This window comes from Lygodium microphyllum, chromosome 13, assembly GCF_053477565.2.
Source record: "Lygodium microphyllum isolate KBCC chromosome 13, Lygodium_microphyllum_v1.1.10, whole genome shotgun sequence".
Taxonomy (NCBI): Eukaryota; Viridiplantae; Streptophyta; class Polypodiopsida; order Schizaeales; family Lygodiaceae; genus Lygodium; species Lygodium microphyllum.
The window spans coordinates 140,803,106-140,823,455 of record NC_141147.1 but is presented as its reverse complement, the minus strand read 5'-3'; the positions used below and the strand labels follow the sequence as shown (position 1 = coordinate 140,823,455).

General features: G+C 39.2%; 1 protein-coding gene across 3 annotated transcripts in view; it reads left to right on the top strand.

Moving 5' to 3' along the window:
- The first annotated feature begins 4,022 nt into the window (after positions 1 to 4,022).
- LOC148027280 (protein EFFECTOR OF TRANSCRIPTION 2-like) overlaps positions 4,023 to 20,350 on the top strand; it is a 34,133-nt gene continuing 17,805 nt past the window's right edge. The window contains exons 1-3 of one of the 3 annotated variants that reach the window (XM_087691858.1): positions 4,023 to 4,390; positions 4,501 to 4,799; positions 4,996 to 5,403. In XM_087691858.1, coding sequence (XP_087547984.1) covers positions 4,554 to 4,799; positions 4,996 to 5,403 — 654 coding nt within the window. In that variant the 5' untranslated portion in view covers positions 4,023 to 4,390; positions 4,501 to 4,553. Of the gene's footprint in view, positions 4,401 to 4,479; positions 4,800 to 4,995; positions 5,404 to 20,350 lie in introns of all 3 variants that reach the window. The other 2 variants (XM_087691857.1, XM_087691859.1) reach the window with 2 other exon arrangements.

Genomic DNA, 20,350 nt, shown 5'->3' with positions numbered 1-20,350 from the left:
ATAATGGTATTTTAGGAGGAAAATTTGGATCATGTCCATGTAGGGCTTTGACAGGGCTAACTTTAGTGGAAGCTTGGATTGAGCATCTATATGTGTGTACCACATAAGGGAGAACTTCATCCCAATTTGTTGGAGTGGATCTACATACATGGAGATCATTTGTTTTAGTGTTTTATTTAAGCATTCTGTTAATCCATTTGTTTGCAGGTGGTGTGGGGATGCAAATGTTTGTTTTACATCTAGACATTTACATATTGTTTTGATCAAATTTGATTTAAAAGTTTGTCCTCGATCGAATAATATAGTTGTGGTGCATGAATGTGTAATACTTCTTTCAATAGAAATTTAGCTATTGAGTTAGCTGTTGCATCTAGTAGTATCTTAACTTCTCACCAACATGTTAGGTTTTTCATTAGTAATATAATATATTTAATACTTTTGTATGTTTTAAGGATTGGGCCAATTATATCCCAAGCTAGTAATTCAAATGGTCTACTGACTTTTATGGGTTGGAGAAGGCCTATCGGCTCGCCTATTGGTTCTTTAAAAGTTTGACATTTTGTGCAATTTCTTAAGCAGTTTGCTATGGATTGATGAAGTTTTGGCCAATAAAACTTTTTCCTAATACATTCTTAACATTTATGGAATCCTAAGTGTCTGAAAAATGGATGAGCATGAAAATAATTAATATATTTGTGTGTGTAAAGCTTTGGGAACTACTATATTTGGTTCTTTTAAATGGTCTCTATAATATAACACATTGTCTTTGTATTTTGTTACTTCTTATGCTTAAAATAATTGTTCTTATATTTGTATATTCTTGTCAAAGTCTTGCTATTAATTGAGTATTGGTTATGAGTTCTTCTATTAATGTGTTTTGCATATGAGTTATCTTGGAGAGTACATAAGCAATATGGTTTTTAGAACCTCGACAACATTTAATCCCATAATTATAATCTTGAATTGCAAGAATCCAATGAAGTAAATGTCTTGAAGGGTGAGATTATGGCAAGAATCCAATGAAGTAAATGTTTTGAAGGTTGAGATTTTTCATTAAAGCGATTAATGGTTGGTGATCTATTTCTATAATTAATTTTGACTCTTGTACATATGGATAGAGCTTTTGAAGTGCCCAATCAATGGCTGCAAGTTCTTTTTCAATTGTTGAGTAATTAACATGTTTTTGTAAGTGAATGACTAATAAGACAAATTGGTCTCTGTTTCTCATGGTCATCTAACTATAGTAACACTTATCCTAGTCCTTTATTAGAAGCGTCTGTTCTTAACACAAGTGGTTTTCCAAAATTAGGGTAATTTAATGTTATGGCTCTAGAGATTAGTTCTTTAAAATTTTCAAAGGTTTTTTTGCAATCGTCAGACCATGCAATTTTTTTTATTTTTTAATAAATTTCTCAATGGTTTGGTTATTTCTACTAGTTTAGGTAAAAACCTATTTAAAAAGTTCATCTTTCCTAAGAAACATTGTAATTGCTTTATATTTTTTTGGTATGGAAATGCTTTAATTGTAGCTATCTTTTTTGGGTCTATTTGAATTCCTTCCTTGGAAATTATAAATCCTAAAAATCTCACTTGAGTTTGACTCTATGTTCATTTTTAAAATTGCAATTAAGATTACATTTATGTAGAATTGATAGTACTTCTTCTATGATCTTTAACTGTTCATCCCAAGTTTTTGTGTGAATAAGAATATCATCTAAGTAAACTACTAACACTTTCTTTGCAATGAGATGAGCAAATAGTTTATTAACTAGTCATTGAAATGAGCTTGGAACATCCGAAAGACCAAACGCCATGACTTTAAATTCATACAACCCTTTTGATGTTTGAAAAACAATCTTTTTTTAATCATTCTTATTTATCAAAATTTGCAAGTAACTTGAGGCTAAATCTAAGGAAGTGATATAATTTGATTTTCCTAGTTCATCAATTAAAGCATCGATTCATGGCATATGATAATCATCGTGTTGTGTTATTTTATTTTGTGGTCTATAGTTGACACAAAGCCGATGGTGTTCAATGGGGGCTGATGTAGTAGAGGGTGAGGTAAAGAGAGCTACTTTTTAGTACTTCTTAAGTAGATTTATAATATCTTTTACCCTTGTTGTAGGTGCCACAATTTGAGAGCAATTAACTCCGAGATCGATCATCAGCTTCTCGATTTCTAGCAATTTGCCTCTTGGAAGTTGAAGTTTCTTGGTTTTGAAGTCAATTTTCCCGTCGACTTTGTCTAGCCAATCACAACCTAGTATTAATAAAAACAATTATTGTGGAAGTACATAGCATTCATGAAAATATTTAGTTTATTGTATATTTATTGGAAGTATGGCTACTTTCCTTGATCTATAAAGATGTCGTTTATCTCCTAACAATATGTACATTTCATGTGCTTTTTTAACTTCTAAATTTATTTTTAGCATGATTTCTTTATTGATTGATGAGAAAGTACTCTATGTGTCCAATAACATAGCCAACTTCTTTCCCTCGATTTCCATTTTTATCGTACGAATAAGTCTTCTTTTTTTAAAGTTGTGGAGGCTTGGACATGCGAGTGGAATGCCTTGGTAATCCACTCGCTTAGTTGTTTCTTGATACCGCTCCAAGCTATGTTGATGTATTAATTTGTATATTTTGCATTTTACTCAAACTTGGTCTTTAGGGCTTTCTACAATATTTAGGTACATGACCAAACATGTAACAATTATAAACATCTAGGACGTCCTTGATTATCGTTTGTGGTAGCTTCTTGAACGATCCAACATTTTAAATATCAATGTCCATTGGTGTAAGTTTATCTTATTGTTTATGTGTTGTGTGAAAGTCAATTGGGTTCACATTCAAGATGTTATTCTCTATATGTTGTGCAATTTGTATGGCCTCATGTAAAGTTTTTGGGCCTTGATCTTGGACTTTACGTGTAATATAGTGTCTTAACCAAGGCCATAAGAAATGTAACTTCATTACTTTTGACATAGTTGCATCTAGTCTAAGCAATGCTTGACTATATTTTATAGCAAATTGTGCAACGGCCTCATTTTCTAATTGTTTACAATTATTTAATTGTTGAAGTGTTATTTGCGTAACATTTTGTCATGCAAAGTCTTTTATTAATTGACTTTTAATTTCAAACCAATTCACTTTAATTCTTTTAGCTTATTGTGTATACCAAGTTGCAGCAAATCATTCTAATATTGTTTGAATCTCATGTGATTTTCGATCATCTTGCCATCTGTGGTACTTGGCTACATTCTCAAAATAGTCTAGCCATGTAAGCACATCTTTTGTTGGTAGGCTTGAAAATGATTTGGATGAACGCGATGATCTAAAGGTGTACTTGTCCCTATTGAGGCCTAATTTTGTTAATTAGCTAACAATGATTGATCAATATTTATGAGGGAGTACCTCTTGAGCTCCCTCACCCACGGTGTTGGCGTCGTGTCGTAGCGCGTTGATAGCTCCACCCACCCACCGTGACATAGTCCCTTGTTGAGCCCTCGGTGATCTTGTAAATGCTTTTTACCTACGAATATGATGTGATGCCCTCAAGATGGGCCCTTGGGTGAATCTTGTGCCGTGTTATATTCCGTGTCACGTTCCGTGACGTGTTGGGGTGCCTCGTGACGTGTTGAGGGGTCGAGATGGCAAAGTTATGGGAAGGGTCCAGTGCTGCCCCGAGGCCTAGACGGGGTTCCCAGGGGGTCCCGGGCGGGTCTCTGAGGGTTGGTCCATCACAATATTGGTCACTTGAATCATTCATGTATTCAAAGATTGGATTATTTGGTCATGCATAGACGTGTTATTTTCCTCTAGCATTTGTTTTTGAAATCCTTACATATTCTAAAAGAAAGTTGTTTTTTATACTTAAAGAAAGCGTGAAGTATGTAAGGTTTTTGCAAAAGGTGATTATTAATTTATCGAGCAAAGCTTGGAAGAATTTCTTTTAATAAAAGATACTTTAGCTATTATTTTATGTGATCTTAGCTTTTGGTCGCATTCGTGATTGCTCAGAGCTGGTTTGGTGTCGTCCACCTGAACATGTCAGACGTAAGGCCGTGTGAGGGGGGCGTGACGATGTGTGTTGCAACTTGCTCAGCTTTACTCTTTGGGTAATCTAACGGGTAGTAGGTCCTCTCTTCCGTGATCAAAGTGCTGAGAGATTTCAGATGTCTGGGATTGGATCATCTAGCGGGTAGTAGGTCCTCTCTTCCGTGATCAAAGTGCTGAGAGATTTCAGATGTCTGGGATTGGATCATGGATACTGGCTAGACTATCGGCCCCCGTTTTCCCTGCTGCTCTGTAGCTTACCAAGTCCTTGACCCCGACGTGGCTGTTCGGGCAGTTCGCAACGCAACGCTTCCTTCTTCGTTCACAGGTTAACCCTTGTATGACTAATCATCCATTCATTAATTGTTCGATCCCCTCTATTTCAGTTATTTTCAAACTGTGACCCCATAACGATAGGGCTGGATTTCATGGACGAAGGAAACGATCTACAGAAGATGAGATACTGGCTAACCTAGTAGAAAAAAGAGTTCATGGGAGGCTCTTCCTTTCTGTTTGTACGGAAGGCTGGGCACAAGGCCTCCATCACCACCGATAGGAACAGCAACAGCAATAGCAGCAATAAGAAGCATCTGCCTTTCAAGGCATCGACCTCGCCCTCCCCCTCCCCGCCTTTTTCTCATGGAGTCCATCCTTGTACTGCACAACCGATTTGCAGGTTGAAGAGAGAAGAGCACTGCCTCCCGCTCCCATACGATAGACTATTCTCTGCTTGGCAGGCAAGTCTATCCCCATCTGTGGTCCGTTTTATCTGTTGGAAGGCCTAGCTCTGTTTTGTCCAAGCATGTGTCATGCGCACGATTATGTGGACTCTTTGAGTCATCCGAATTGCGGATGCTTTTTCTTGCCAAACATCAAAATTCGACAAACCATATAGTAATCAATGGTATATACCTGTGCAATGTGCACATGCAGGTAATAATTGGACCAGAAGATTGGCAGAATCATGTGGCAGGTTTAGAAGCTGCTGAAAGGTATCGATTGCACAATTTGCCCAGCTATTCTGGGCCTGGTGTATACGAGCTTGCCATTCACTGGAGTGGAGACTCGGGGGGCCATGCCACTAGATCTTCCAGTCAGCCCCGAGGAGATAACTGTATTGTTGTGTATGTCGGAAAAGCTGAGAATGTTCGAACGAGGCTCCAACATTATGGACGAAGTGGTTCTCATCTGGAGGGTGGCATTGACTTCTCTTGTTTCAGCAAGGGTGCAAAAAGCTTGCAGGCAAACGGTCCTTTAGAAAATAAGAAAGTTTTTAATTGCCCTTGCTTGTTCACAAAGTCATTTTCTAGAGGATATGCGATTGTCTTCCGATGGACTCCGGTATGGCATCATCTCTATGTGAGGTTTGCATTTGTAAGTAGTAATAGTACTAAGTAATTGTGGCAATCTTGTAGATTAAGCAGATTTAAATACAAATGTGTTTAGGTTGTTCTCATACCTTCTAAACTTTCCATTTCATCCCTAGAACAGACCATAGTGCACTCAAAGAAAATCCTTGAACTTGTGCAAGGTCTAAAAATCTTATTCTATCCATATTCTCTTACTGGATTGGGCGATTACAATTGTCTTTATGTTGTTCTTGTTTTATTTAAACGATTCATTTCATTCTTTGAATAGAGTATAATGTCATCAAACCTCAAAGAAAATCCTTGAATATGTTATGTGAGAACACCAAATAGAATCTCTTTAGATCAATCTTGCTAGGAAGAAGCTCCTTTATGCAGTCAAATCAGGTTAGTATATCTTCTTGCAAGAGGAAACATGTTCTTGACAATTGTATAAATAAAGCACATAGAGTTAAACGAGCCATCTTTCTCCTATAAAAGAAGTATAAGTGAGCAAAATGATAAGGAAGTGGGTTGGTCAAACTTTCTTTTCCAAAAGTACATTGGGTTGCTTGAGTTCGAACTCTTGTTGGTTGTGGCTAATCTTGTAAGGAGGTCTAGCAGTGTAATGCATTTTGGATGCGACCCATATCAAATTGGTCATTCATTTTCTAGGACCAAGGATAGGCTGAAGAAATTGCGAATGGCGGGAGAAATGGGTTAGATAGGTCAGATGACACCCATGCCAATTGATAGGTTCGATTGGTTAGCCAAGCTAGGTGGATTGGTCGGCCACCCTAGCCCATCCAATGCTCATCACAAAGTTTAGTATTAAAACCAACTTTTCTATCATGTAAAGAAGCTAAGAGTAAAAGATTTATAGGGAAAGCTAAGTTGATCTACAAAAAAATTATGTTTTATGTAAGGGCCTATTTCTTGAACTAATGGGTACCATGGATCTATTAGCAACACTACCCATACTTACATCGCACATGGAGTCAAAGGGTGCTTATTCAGTAGCCAATTTTATTGCAACATTAAAGTTGGATGTGGGGAGTTGTTTTTTGGAGGATTCAAAATTCTGTGTGTTCCTTTGCAACAATAATACACAGGTTTCTTCATCATCATGGTAGCCTCATATGAAGAACTCTTGTTATAAGTTGAGAACCGCCCATTAGGCAATGGTCCGTGGTTAGAGCCCACTCTTCTACAAAGCTAGATAGTTATTTTACTTTTGCCTGGTGGTTGTCGACATTGAGAAGTGCGTGAAGGTTGGTTGGATCACCTTGAGCACTTGGTGGTTCTTGGTCTAGTGGGTGAAGCTTTTGGTGTACTAGTCCATGGGCATGTAGTGGTGAAAGGGCATCTAGAGTAGTTTAGGAGGTCTCCCCTCCCCCCCTTGTTTGGCTGGTTAAGCTATTAAAGAGGTCAAAATAAATCTATAAATATTGAGCAGTTTATTCGGTTCTCATATACAATGTAGCTAGGATTTGGAAAATAGGAGGTTCTGGAAATGTAGCCATGCTGCCAAATGCAGCCCGTTGCTCTGCTACCAAAACTGCTAGAGAGTCGTGGTTTCTAGTTGCAAAGACTCCACTGCTATTGATTTATTGTCAAATGTGGCCAGCCACATTATCACAGTATATAGCTAGAGATATCGGCATTTTGCCCCTTGCCATGCAACGAAAAGCTTGGTTTAGATCTTGTTTTAATTCTGCCAAATCTTGGAAAAGGCTTCAGTCTAGTGTGGTGTATGCGGGAACAATATTGGTGCAGTCCTTATGCAAGATGGATGAGTTGTGGCTTATGATGGTATACTTTTACATGGTGCTAAAAGAGATCTGCAATGTGTAAGTATGTGAGAAAGAGTTGCTAGCTATTCTACATGCTCTTTTTGTGTGAAAACATTACCTACTAGGGGCTGACGTTGTGGTGCAAATTGATCATTAGATGTTGCAATGTCTTCTCATGTAGTATAAGTTATTTGGAAAGCATATGCATTGGAAAATTTCTTATCCATATTTTAATTCCACATAGTGCATACGGCGGGTATGATAAATGTAGTGGTTGATGCTTTATCAAAGAAACCTTAGGTTTCAATAGTGTCTATGTCTTATCATGCAAAAATTTAGGGTTTAGTAGCCACATTGGGACCCGTGCCATCAGTCAAGGGCACCGTACATTGAAATCAACAGTATCCATGCAGAATGAGGATTTTGCCAAGGTCTATGATTAGTTGTATGATGGTCAACAACATGAGCACTATTACTCTTAGAGATGGTTTTCTTTTGATGCATGGTCCTTTGTGTGTGACAAAGTAGTTTAGGCCAAAGGTTATGATTGAAAGTCATGCACCACCATATGCAAGGCATTAAGGCATAGATGCTATAATTAATAGTGGAGACTTCTTCTTTTGGCTACTTTTGAGGTGAGATGTTGATGCTTTTGAACATTACATGCAAGGTTTGTGAGGAAGTTAAGTATAACAAACTAAAGGCGCCAAGATTTTTACATCCTTGGCTATCCTTGATAGGCCGTGGGAGAGCATTGATATGAGTTTCATTTGTAATCTTCCTAGGACACCAATGAATGATGGTATTTGGGTAGTTATTTGTAGCTTCAATAAGCAAGGCACGGTTCATTTTGGTGAGAGAGAACGCGGGGACTATTTGGAGAGTTTGTTTTGGAGAGAGATTTTGAGAATATGGGGACTATTTGAAGATCTCATCCTCCTTTCACATGTTGTCTTATAGACAATTAATAGAGGCAAATTCCAAATTTTTGGATATTCTCAAATGTCATAAGCATAAGGCCAAGTGGGAACAAGTTTTGGATTGCCAAAAGTGTGAGTTTGGAGATGGTAATTGGTTTCTTTTGCATGTCATAAACTACACAACACGAGAGGAGAGAGAGATTGCAAAGAAGAGAAGAACAGTGCAAAGAGAACTTAAAAGAATGCTTGGAGGGTATGACAAATGTAGTGGTTGATGCTTTATCAAAGAAACCTTAGGTTTCAATAGTGTCTATGTCTTATCATGCAAAAACTAGGGTTTAGTAGCCACATTGGGACTCGTGCCATCAGCCAAGGGCATCGTACATTGAAATTAGTAGTGTCCACGTAGAATGAGGATTTTGCCAAGGTCTATTATTAGTTGTATGATGGTCAACAACATGAGCACTATCACTCTTAGAGATGGTTTTCCTTTGATGCACAGTCTTCTGTGTGTGACAAAGTAGTTTAGGCCAAAGGTTATGATTGAAAGTCATGCACCACCATACGCAAGGCATTGAGGCATAGATGCTATAATTAATAGTAGAGACTTCTTCTTTTGGCTACTTTTGAGGTGAGATGTTGATGCTTTTGAACATTACATGCAAGGTTTGTGAGGAAGTTAAGTATAACAAACAAAAGGCGCCAAGATTTTTACATCCTTGGCTATCCTTGATAGGCCATGGGAGAGCATTGATATGAGTTTCATCTGTAATCTTTTTAGGACGCCAATGAATGATGGTATTTGGGTAGTTATTTGTAGCTTCAATAAGCAAGGCATGGTTCATTTTGGTGAGAAAGAACATGGGGACTATTTGGAGGGTTTTTTTTTGGGGAGAGATTTTGAGAACATAGGGTCTATTTGAAGTTCTCATCCTCCTTTCACACATAGTCTTATAGGCAATTAGAAGAGGCAAATTCCATTTTTTTGGATATTCTCAAATGCTATAAGCATAAGGCCAAGTGGGAACAAGTTTTTGATTGCCAAAAGTGTGGGTTTGGAGATGGTAATTGGGTTCTTTTGCATGTCATAAAATAGACAACACAAGAGAGGAGAGAGATTGCAAAGAAGAGAAGAATACTGCAAAGAGAACTTAAAAGAATGCTTGGAAAATGGAATCCATATACTAAGACGTGAGACAATCGAATACAATAGTGAGTCACAAGCTGAGTGGGCATTAGCATTGGCTCCCTCTCTCCAATAGAACCTGTTAGAGAGCCCTAGTCTATAAATAGTCATGATCAGGTTGGCTAGTTGTAAAGGCCAAAATAAAGCCAGCTAGCTCATTAATAAATGTTCTACTTGATAGAAAAATTGGTGCCTATAAACTAGTGACCACATCATTGGGAAAAGAAATGCATAGTCCACTAAAACACAACTTAGACTCACACATGAATTGTCTAATTTGCTAACACCCTCGCTCACATATCATGGGTGATTTATTACAATACAATATATAGTGATAGCGACTTGTCATGGTACACAACAATGACCATTAGATGGACCATGGATACCTAAGTAGTGGGTGCGCAAGCCACCACCAAGGTGTCTCGGAGAGAACTTGATGTTGATGCCAATCATACTAGCCCTTAAAAATAGAGAGGAATCAAAGTAGCTCTCTATGTGTGCCAAACTTTTGGTTGATGCGTTAGGGAATATCCCTCTTTGGATCATGTGCACCTGTAGCCCTGTATAGATGAGGCTTATCCGCCCCATCTCACCACCCTCTCACACCCTCTTTGCATGAAGTAGGAAGGACTAATGGTGTTCTTTGGCTCGAAATTCATTTGCTGGAGCTGACCATAGAGAATCATAGCTTGCATGGTTGATGGAGCCTTGTATAGCTTCTGTAATTTCTCTCAATCTGAAGCTGCAGGAGGTAATCACTAGAACAACCCCTTTTGAAATGCACATGAGAAGAGTAGAACATGCACAGGCATCATTTGTATCCGAAGTAAGAATTGCTTCCTTGTAGTTATCGCGGTCCCAATCATTTAAAAGAGAAGTTGGAATCCGGGGTTGCACAATAGCTCATGAAACCATGTATCACATGTGCATTTGCACAATCATGCTTTCATAATGGCACTCCAAGTTAACTAATCAGGACCATGAAGTAAGTCATCAGTAGAACAGTAGGGAGGTTCCATTGAAGAGGATAAGAAGTGAAGATGAAGAAAAGAAGAGATGTAGAGAGAGAGACTGCACTTGTTAGGGTTCACATGCAGGTTCAAAGAGAGCTGATCACAAAACAACTAGTGGAACAGGGAAAATCTGATCAAGCACAGCTAGAGAGGAAAGGTTATAGTCAATAGAGCCTAGAAAGATAGTCACACCCAACCTGCAGGGACAAGAAATACTGAAAACACAAATGATGTTAGGCAAAACATAGACTATGATGCATTAAATGCAAGCAAGTTGGAAGGAAAGACTATAGAAATACAAAACGCAGGCAGCTGAAAAGTTTCCTATCGCTTTTTGCTAAAGTTTTAGAATTATTCATCAATAGATGTGAAATGGATGGAGGAGGTGACTTAGTAGATTCACCTTAGTTGTTGCCTCTTTACTTAGAGGCTTTGTAGATACTTGGGAAATGGAATCCATGTACTAACATATGAGACAATACAGAACCAATGTGTGTCACTGGCTATGAAGGCATGGGCACCTGCTTCTCTCCCTCCATTAGAACCTAGTAGATGATGAATGATAGATGATGTTGTTTTGCTAAGAAATGCACTTAGCCACTTAAACAGCCCCAAAACATACTTATTTTAGGCTTATTTTAGCCAAAACCCTAAAAAGGGGAGCAGATCGAGAAAGTTAAGTGGGAGAGATCTAGAACCCTAATTTTCTATAAATTGGTAGCAAGCCCTCCACTCTTTTACAATCTCGTTTTTGCAGGTTTTAGGTGTTACCAGCTTGTTGCCCACACCCCGGTCATGGAGTACATCTCAGCCCTTATTGTCCATCACTGTTCCCTACAATCTGGCGCCTGTTTCCAGCCCTCCACACGCTGATTGCTGCTGTTTCTGCCTGGCGACTGACTGCTGTTCATTTGCACTGCTGTCGTACAGCCTGCCACGCCGGGAAACTGCTGCGTTTGCAGGCTCCAACTGCCGCCTTGATAGTTTTCTCTCTCTTGTCTGCAGTTGCTGCAGTCTTTTCTCTCTTGCAAGCTGTCCTGCCTGCGTTTTCAGTCTTTCTCTCTCCTACAGGCTCCTTTTTTAGTCTTTCTCTCTCCTGCAAGCTATCTTGCTTGCGTTTTCAGTCTTTCTCTCTTCTGCAGGCTCCGTTTTTAGTCTTTTTCTCTCCTGCATGCTTCATTTTTTAGTCTTTCTCTCTCCTCACTGCTGTCTGCATCAGATCCAGCTTCTCATTGTTGCGTTTGTTGGTGTTCGACATCCGGAGGCTGCCTTGCTGCGATATGGGATCAGTTCGGAGTACGACACACTCAGCAGCTCATTACCCCTGTCCTGATCCTAGAGATACAAGAGTTTGAGGTTTGGTATTCATTCACTGCATAGTGTGTTTGCTGCATGAGCTTCGTATTATTAGTAGTCATATCATTTCATTTATTCACTGTGCTCATTGTCTCTGAGTTACTCTAACCCTAACCCTAACTGTGTTCTTTTTATCAATCTGTGCTTTGTCGTACGGTTTTTGTTTATGTTTCTGTGTAAGGGTATTTTTCTTTACAGATGCATGGTACCAACTGTGGAGGAGTATCTAATAAATAGGCAAAAATAAGGCCATAAATGATGTTAGGTGGGCCAGCAATAAATGCTAAAATAGCCATCATAACCTCCAGATAAAATGGCTAAATAAATGAGGAAACAACTTGGTGCGCTAGCTTATTGGATCACATGCTTCTCTCCCTCCACCAGAACTTATCAGATGATGCATGATACCAATTGTGGAGGAGTACCTAATAAATAGGCAAAAATAATGCCATAAATGATGTAAGGTTGTTCAACATTAAATGTTGGTTGGCCAGCAGTAAATGCTAACTGATGATTTGTTTGCACAACAAAATCAGCCCCTAGTAGATAGTGTTTCCAAGTGAAAAGAGCATAACTCATAGCAAGCAACTCTTTCTCATAAACTTGCAAATTTTTCTCAACACCCTGTAAAGTCCCACTCTCATATGCCACAACATGGCCTTTTTGCATTAGAACTACACCAATGCTGTTCCCTCATACATCACATTGAACAATGGAAGCTTTTCAAAGATTTGGCAAGATTACCATTGGATCCAAAGTAAGCTTTTCTTTTAGCTTATTGAATGCTACAATTTTCTTATCAACCCATGTAAATGGAACTCCTTTTGCAATGCATGAAGGGGTGAAGCATTTTTGGCAAAGTGGCATATGAACCTTCTATAGTAAGAATATAGTCCCAAAAAGCTGCACACATTGTGCAGGGTTCTCAAATGAGGCGAGCTGCGAATTGCTTCCACTTTTGTAGGATCCATTCTAACACAATCTTTTGATACAATATGCCTTAAGAAGTGAATCTCTGACATGAAGAATTCACTCTTTTTTGCACTAATAACTAGCTTGTGTTTTCTAAGTTTCTTAAATAAAGTAGTCAAAATGTATCCAATGTTTTGCCTCAATCTTTGAAAAGCATATGATGTCATCAAAGAATGTGCCAATGAAAGAATTGTAGGATTGAAAAATGATGATACCCACTTTTAAGGTTTATTTTGCTAAAGATTGCACTTCCCCCTAACTGATCAAGCATATCATCAATCCTCTGTATAGGGAAGCTATTTTTAATAGTGTTTTTGTTAAGATGCAATAATCAATACATATTCACCATGAACCATCCTTTTTTTTGCACAAGGAGTACATGTGAGAAAAAGGGTGGTGAATTGGGCTGAATCAACCCTTTTTCCAATAGCTCGTTAACCTAATTTATTATTTCCTGTTGCTGGGCAGCACTTTCTCTATAGGGTGGTATAGGTGAGTAGAAAGGTGATGAATTGGGCCGAATCAACCCTTATTCCAATAGCTCGTTAACCTAATTTATTATTTCCTGTTGTTGGGCAGCACTTGCTCTATAGGGTGGTAGAAAGGTGATGAATTGGGCTGAATAAACCCTTTTTCTAATAGCTCGTTAACCCAATTCATTATTTCTTGTTGTCGGGCAATACTCACTCTATAGGGTGGCGTGTTTGGAGGCATAGTACCAGACATAAGGTCGGCCTTTCAGGTGGTGATTCTCCAAGTAGAGAGTCAAAAAAACAATCTTGGAATTCTTTTAAGAATTTTGTCTGCTCTGAAACACTAGACTTAGCATAATCTTTACTAACATCTTTTGCAAAAACTAAGCACGTGGAAAGATGCTTTTTCATTATTGAAGAAATTGCTGAAGTAGACCCATGAGGAATAGACTCTCCCTTCAACTTTACATCAAGAACTTGTTGCCGTCCTTCATGTGTGAGTGATTTTCCTGTTATATACATCAATCATTGCATGCACTCTATGACACCATGGAATACCCAATAAGACATCGCAGCCTTCCCATGGCATAATGTGAAAATCCTCACTATTTGCATACGGTTGCAAATGAATTTGGAGTTTTGCGAAAATGATAGGGGTGATTGGCTTTGCACGTGCAGGACGAGCCAAAGTAGCCTCACCCATGGAACCCATCTCATAATCTCTAATGCCTAACTTGGCTGCCAATTTTGGGGAAATGAAGTTGGCACGAGCTTCTACATCAAAGAAAACTAAAGCATGTCAATCCCTCACTTTGCCCATGCACAACATATTTTTGAAGCATTTGTATTTGGTTGCTCATTGTAAAAATACCAATCCTATTGTGGTTTAAGGCTTCATAGCATTTGTTTGCATCATACAATGCCTATCTTTAAGTGGATTTCTTTTTGCCTTTGATTAATTTTCAGCATGTTGACCTTTTTTGAGGATTTAAACTTGCTTCCCAAAAATTCAGTCTTGCTGCCCTTATTTTCAGCATTGTCCTTTGAAGCATCTTTGCTGCCCTTAACTCTTGTGACACGTCCTTTCATCAGTGCATAATCTGTATTTGCATTTTCAGTCATTTGTGTCATGCTCACCACTTTTGTCTTGGTGCAATAGTCACGGATTTCTTTGGGTAGTCCACAATAGCAGGTCTCTATTTCCTCAACCATCGTGACTGTGAAAAGAGCTAATTGACAAGAAAGCTGCCCAGAATTTGTTTGTGTACTCTTCCAAATCAGCACAATGAATTCCATTCTATTTGTGCCAAGCTATCGTCACATCCACTTCAAAAGTGTTTGTGAGCCATTGAGAAGAGAAAGCTTGTTTGAATTGCACCCAAGTTGCTAGTGCCTTGCCTTGCATCAAAGGGGTTGTCTAGCATTGAAGTGCATTTCCTTAAAAAAAGTGGTTGGCTTGTGTACTTTTGAAGGCTTGGAAAAATTGCCCCCCAAGTAAACTGCATCAAATTGCTGAATGAAGGTCAAAGCCTTCGGTCTATCTTGCATACCATTAAAGGTTTCAAATTTGACAGGTGCCCCACCTTCTTTGTAGTCTTTAACTTTACCCAAAGGAGTGAAGCTACCATACTGGGGTGGCTGCGTAAATGGTGGTCCTGGTGATCCCATTGCTGCATCAAATTGCTGAATGAAGGTCAAAGCCTTCGGTCTATCTTGCATACCATTAAAGGTTTCACATTTGACAACTGCCCCACTTTCTTTCTAGTCTTTAACTTTACCCAAAGGAGTGAAGCTACCATACTGGGGTGGCTGCGAAAATGGTGGTCCCGGTGATCCCATTGCTGCATTTGCATTTGACATATGCCCGGTAGTGCCTCCTAATCGACCAGACATTCTAGTTTGCATACTTGGTTGCATAACAATGTTACCATACATGCGAGTGTGCATTTGGGGCTGCATTGCCCCATCATAGTTCCCTTGAACACCTAACATAGGTGGGTGAAAACGAGCTACATTTTGCATGCCAACATTGGTGGGGTGCGGTGGCATCCATAGCTTGAAACATTGATCCACCCTCAAAATAACATGGATGTGTAGATAGTGGAGGAATTGTTTGTTGTCCATGAGGAATATGCACATTCCTTAATGGATGATCATGCTGCTGAACTGGAGTTCTCTGCACTTTAGGCATTACAGGTACTGGTGTGTGCAACACCTTTGGCTGAAAAGTTTGCCCATGAGCCGCACTTGGCTATTTAGAATGCGAAGCAACCTTTTTCCCTTTAACATCAGGAAGTGATTGTATAAATTCAACAAATTGAGGTTGCTGAATTAATTGTTGCAAGTTCATAATAGTACTTGCTGATTGTGCCATAAATATTGCATTTGCTTCTTGAGCGCCTTGGAATATAATGTGATTGAGCTACATGCTCATTGATCAGATTTGTCACTCGCTGCCCTAAAGCATTTTCAACATTTGGAGACTCAAAACCATGAGTTGAGTGCCTTTTAAGAGGAGATTCATGTTCCTCACTCCTATTACCACTATTATGTGACATCTTTTATTGTATGCTCCTTGCTGTACATTGTTTTCAATGAGTATAAACCTTGCTATAACTGAATTACAGCAAACCAAAATGCATGTGTTTGCTCCTCGAGAAGACCATAAGCTTACCTCCTTCGGAAAGTTGGTGTTGTCCCAACAATGAAACCATAAAACTGGCCTTTGGAAGCCCAAAGGGCAATAAATCACATTTTAGCAAATACTTAATTCAGCTTAACAATAAATTCAGCAAGAAAACTCCACACACAATTGGAGCTCAAGTGTTGCTGCACCACACATTGACACTTATTGGCCCCAAAGCTTGACGCCCCTTTAGTATTTCTTTAGATTACTGAAATATGCTTGAAATTGGTTACAAATGACTGTATTTCAGGGATTTCTTGCAACATAATTGATCCATGGATGTACAATGGCCTTGACATCTTCACTGTTGGTCTCCAATCAGTTATAGTGGGTTGAAAACTGCAAATGAACACCTTAGCTTGCCAAACCCTGAAGATAACAACAAGCATTTGATGAACCCAATTTTGCGGAACATTTGTTGAGATAACTCTCTTGCATAGTCCCCGTGCAGTGCCACGTTGTTCATCTCACAAACAAGGGGGTTATCTCGTGATGAAACTATGAGAATGTTGCTTTCTTCGCGATAAGATTGCCTAAAAAGTGCAATAGACTTGAGATCTCGAAGAAGAAGAAAAGATATTAGTCCTAGTGTTGTCACAATGTTATGAGGATGTGAAATTTTATTGCTTTGCTTAGCATTTGATTAAAAGTTAATTAAATGTGCTAATGTGACTTACCCATGTGAGGTGCAAGGTAATTGTTTCACAGTGTGGGACCTAGGACCTTGAGATATCAGTTAATGCCAAAGACAAAAGTTATAATAAGTTATACTTGATAGGTACTAGGTAGTATGTGGCGTCAAATCTGGGCCTAGACCAGTTTATTGGCCACTAATAGTAGTGTGACATTAGAGACCAAGCATTGATTCTAGTAGCTGAAATTGAGGTATTTTAGGGAGATTTCAAGAGGCTAGCTAGCCAATATCAAATTTGGACTGAATTTGTCTTTCAAGGAGTAGGGTAAAGGCCAATCCTTAAGTAAACCAAGGGGAAAATTGGTTTGAAGGCTTGTTGGTTAATTTTGATAGCAAGAGGCACTTGGATTAGTGGAGCAGATTAGAGGATCTCAGTTGTACTCTTTCTATTTGCAATATAAGATAAAGAAATACCACAAGGGCGCTAATTTTGGGGCCAATAGGGTGTCCAATATCTAAGATTAAAGTAATAAAGTGTATAGTTTCAGTTTACGTGAATTTTATGCTTGTTGTAATTAGTGCTTAATGAGGTTATTTACCACCCTATCCGAGGAGGAATGTTGGTTTCACATAACATGTTTTTTTTGATATTTAGCTCAAAAACAACATATCTTGTTGTATGTGGAGTTACGAGGCTACCCAATGGAATCCCCATGCCAAGAGGGGAAAAATTGACTATTGTCCTTACTTCATCTATGCTCCTATGCGTCACTTCGACACAATGATTTTCATCTTCTGCTCCATGTGTCTATCTTTGCTTCATGGGCTACTCATACAGTAACCATGCGAATGCATAGTCAGTCCATACCCACATTTGGATCCACTGTGTACGCTTCTTGCATGTATGGAGGGCACTTTGGGATTCTTTCTCACATGTACTCCACTCCTCCACCCCATCCATCCCACCCCCATTACATACCCTATCCATATTCTAGCACTACCACTTCTATTGCAATGGCCATGAATGCCTTCACGGATAATACTCCTTTTTAACAGGTTGAATTTCACCACTTGGTCGAACTTCATGCAACAAGTACTTGAATCTCAGGGACTTGGGAATTCCCATCTTTAGCGGCTAATTGACTATGTAGGGAGATTTGATTTCGATCCCCATATGTCTTGATCTTTGTTCCATGGACTAGTTATGTTGTCACCATGCCCATTGCCTTGAATACATGTATTTTTACAAGGCTCACTTAACATGTGGATTAATTTTTAATCACATGTTTAAGTAAATGTTGCACATATGAGGTGCAATTGAGGTTAGTATAAATTAATAAGCTCGGGAATGAGGGAATTAGTGGATGCCAAAGGCAAGAGTTGCACTTAGTTATGTTGCATAGATATTAGGTGGTACTTGGTGCCGGTTATGGGACTAAGTCATTTATTTAGCCATAAGTGTTAGTTTGTGGCACTAGAGATGTGGAGTTTAATGGTACTTAACGACGATCTGATGGTAAAAAATGACATAATGACACTTGAAAGATGAAGTGGCCTAGCCAATTTAATTATTAGTTAGTTAGACTATTTTTATGGGCATCAAAATAATTGTTTTTTAAATTTTCACTAATTTTAGCCTAGAAATCAATATAGTAATGTGGATAATGCTAGAAATTCAGTTGAAAAGGTTGCTGCATGTTAAATTTTCTAAAGTGTAATGGTCAAGAATGCCTTCATAGAAAGGACTCTTTTAAACGGGTCGAATTTCACCACTTGATTGAACTTCATGCAATAGCAACTAGACTCTTAGGGACTTTGGGACCTTATCGTTGGTCTAGACCTATGCTTGACCCTCGATTAGCTCACCTTGATTACATCTGTCAATGGAGAGTCTGCAATGCCACATCTAGTGTTGAGTTAATGTAGGGGTTGCTTCTTGCATGGTGGGCACTCTGGGATTCGTTCCCACGTGTACTCCACTCCTTCACCCTATGCGCCTTACCCCCATTACACATCTTGTCTATCTCCTAGCATTACTACTCTTGCAATGGCTAAGAATGCCTTCACGGATAAGACTCATTTTAACGGGTTGAATTTCACCACTTGATCGAACTTCATGCAACTAGTACTTGAATCTTAGGGTCTTTGGAACCTCACCAAACCCTTGATTAGCTCATCCTAATCACATCTCTTAATGGAGAGCCTACAATGCCTCAACCAATGTTGAGTTAATATAAGGGTTGCTTCTTGAGTTCCACTCTTAGTTACAACATTTTTCCCTCACCTTTGAGCATTGGAGTCATCTCATTGATTGCTATGCTATGTGAGATCGCACTCGATATATCAATCTCGACTTTGAGCTTCAACATTAGCGATTACTCGCCTAGTTTGTGACTACTTGCTCTCCGAAGGCAAAGGACAATCAAGCTATATTCTTCTTAAACAAGTTGCTTAGAAAATACTTCCATTTAATTTAGCATATTATCTTGTTGCCTTGATTGTTGACCTTCTATGAGTTTTAGTGCCAATGCTTGTGTTATGTGAGGTTACATGATCAAGTCTATAAGAATTCACAAGATGCAAAGGTTAGCCAAAACAAGGGTGACACCCCTTCCTTTGATGGAAACAAAGGATTAAAACCCATTTGGCAGTAACTCCCTAAGAAAAATAGGTTTTGCCCACATTGCTAGAGATTGGGCCATGTGGATTAGGAGTATCGTACCAAGGTCGAAGGTCTTCCTCCTAAGAAACCTTAGCAAATTGCCGCAAATGCTTCCACTCATGTTGGATAGTCCATTGGGAGGGATTATGCCTTCTGTTGTTACCCCATCTATTCCTTTTGCTCAATGGCCACTGGACATGTGGCATGTGGATTGTCTCAATAGCCTATATCTTTCAATACTAATGAAGGATTAGTTGATTGGTCTACTAGCTCCTCATCCATTGTACTCTTTACAACCATTCCATGATCTCCTCCTATACCCCACCCTAGGCACACTTTGCTACCTTGTGAGGTATTTCATTGGCATGCTACTGGAATCTCCTCCTACACCCCACCCTAGACACACTTCGCTACCTTGTGAGGTGTGCCATTGGCATGCCACGACTGTCTCCACTCTTGTTGGACAATTCGGTGGGGTTACGCCACTTGCTCTTGCCCTGGTGGTTGCCTTGTGCAATCTATATCTTTCAGTACCCTTGAAGGATTAGCTAATTGGTTTGCTAGCTCCTCATCCATTGCACTCTTTGCATCCATTCTAGGGTCTCCTCTAACACCTCACCCTAGGTACACTTCGCCACCTCGTCAAGCGTTTCATGGGCACTAACCTACCGATGAACGTACATGATGGTGGTTGTAACCAGCCTTTCTTCCGTGGATGGGTGGTAAATCTTTGATTACAACTTAATTACAGTAGCAAACAATTAATGCAAATCTGAAAATACAAATGTACCTATTGATCTTGGACAATCAATGCACACTAGATTGGCCCCAAAATTGGCGCCCCTTTCAATATTTCTTTAGCTTTATTGAAGAAAAAGTTGATTTACAATGGGATTCTCCCAATCCCCTTTGCAATCCAAACTCCCCTGCCGTCCAAAGTGACCAGCAAGTCTTTAATTTGATTTGCCCCTTGATTCAGGCACTTAATTGGCCTTCACCTACTTCATAGACGATGGAAATGCCCCAAATTTAATGGCTGGCTAGTCCTCCACGTGAATTTAGCTGAAATTTACCTTCAGCCCTGAAAAATCCAAGTCTTGGAGCTTCCAATTTTTGGCACGCTTCTCGAGGCTGCTGCTAAACCCTAATTTCTGCTGTAAATTAGGGTTTACAGTAGAGAAATTTGCAATTTCTCAGCTTCCAAGGGTCCAAATGCTGAGATCTTCGAAGCAAGGCTATGAAATGGC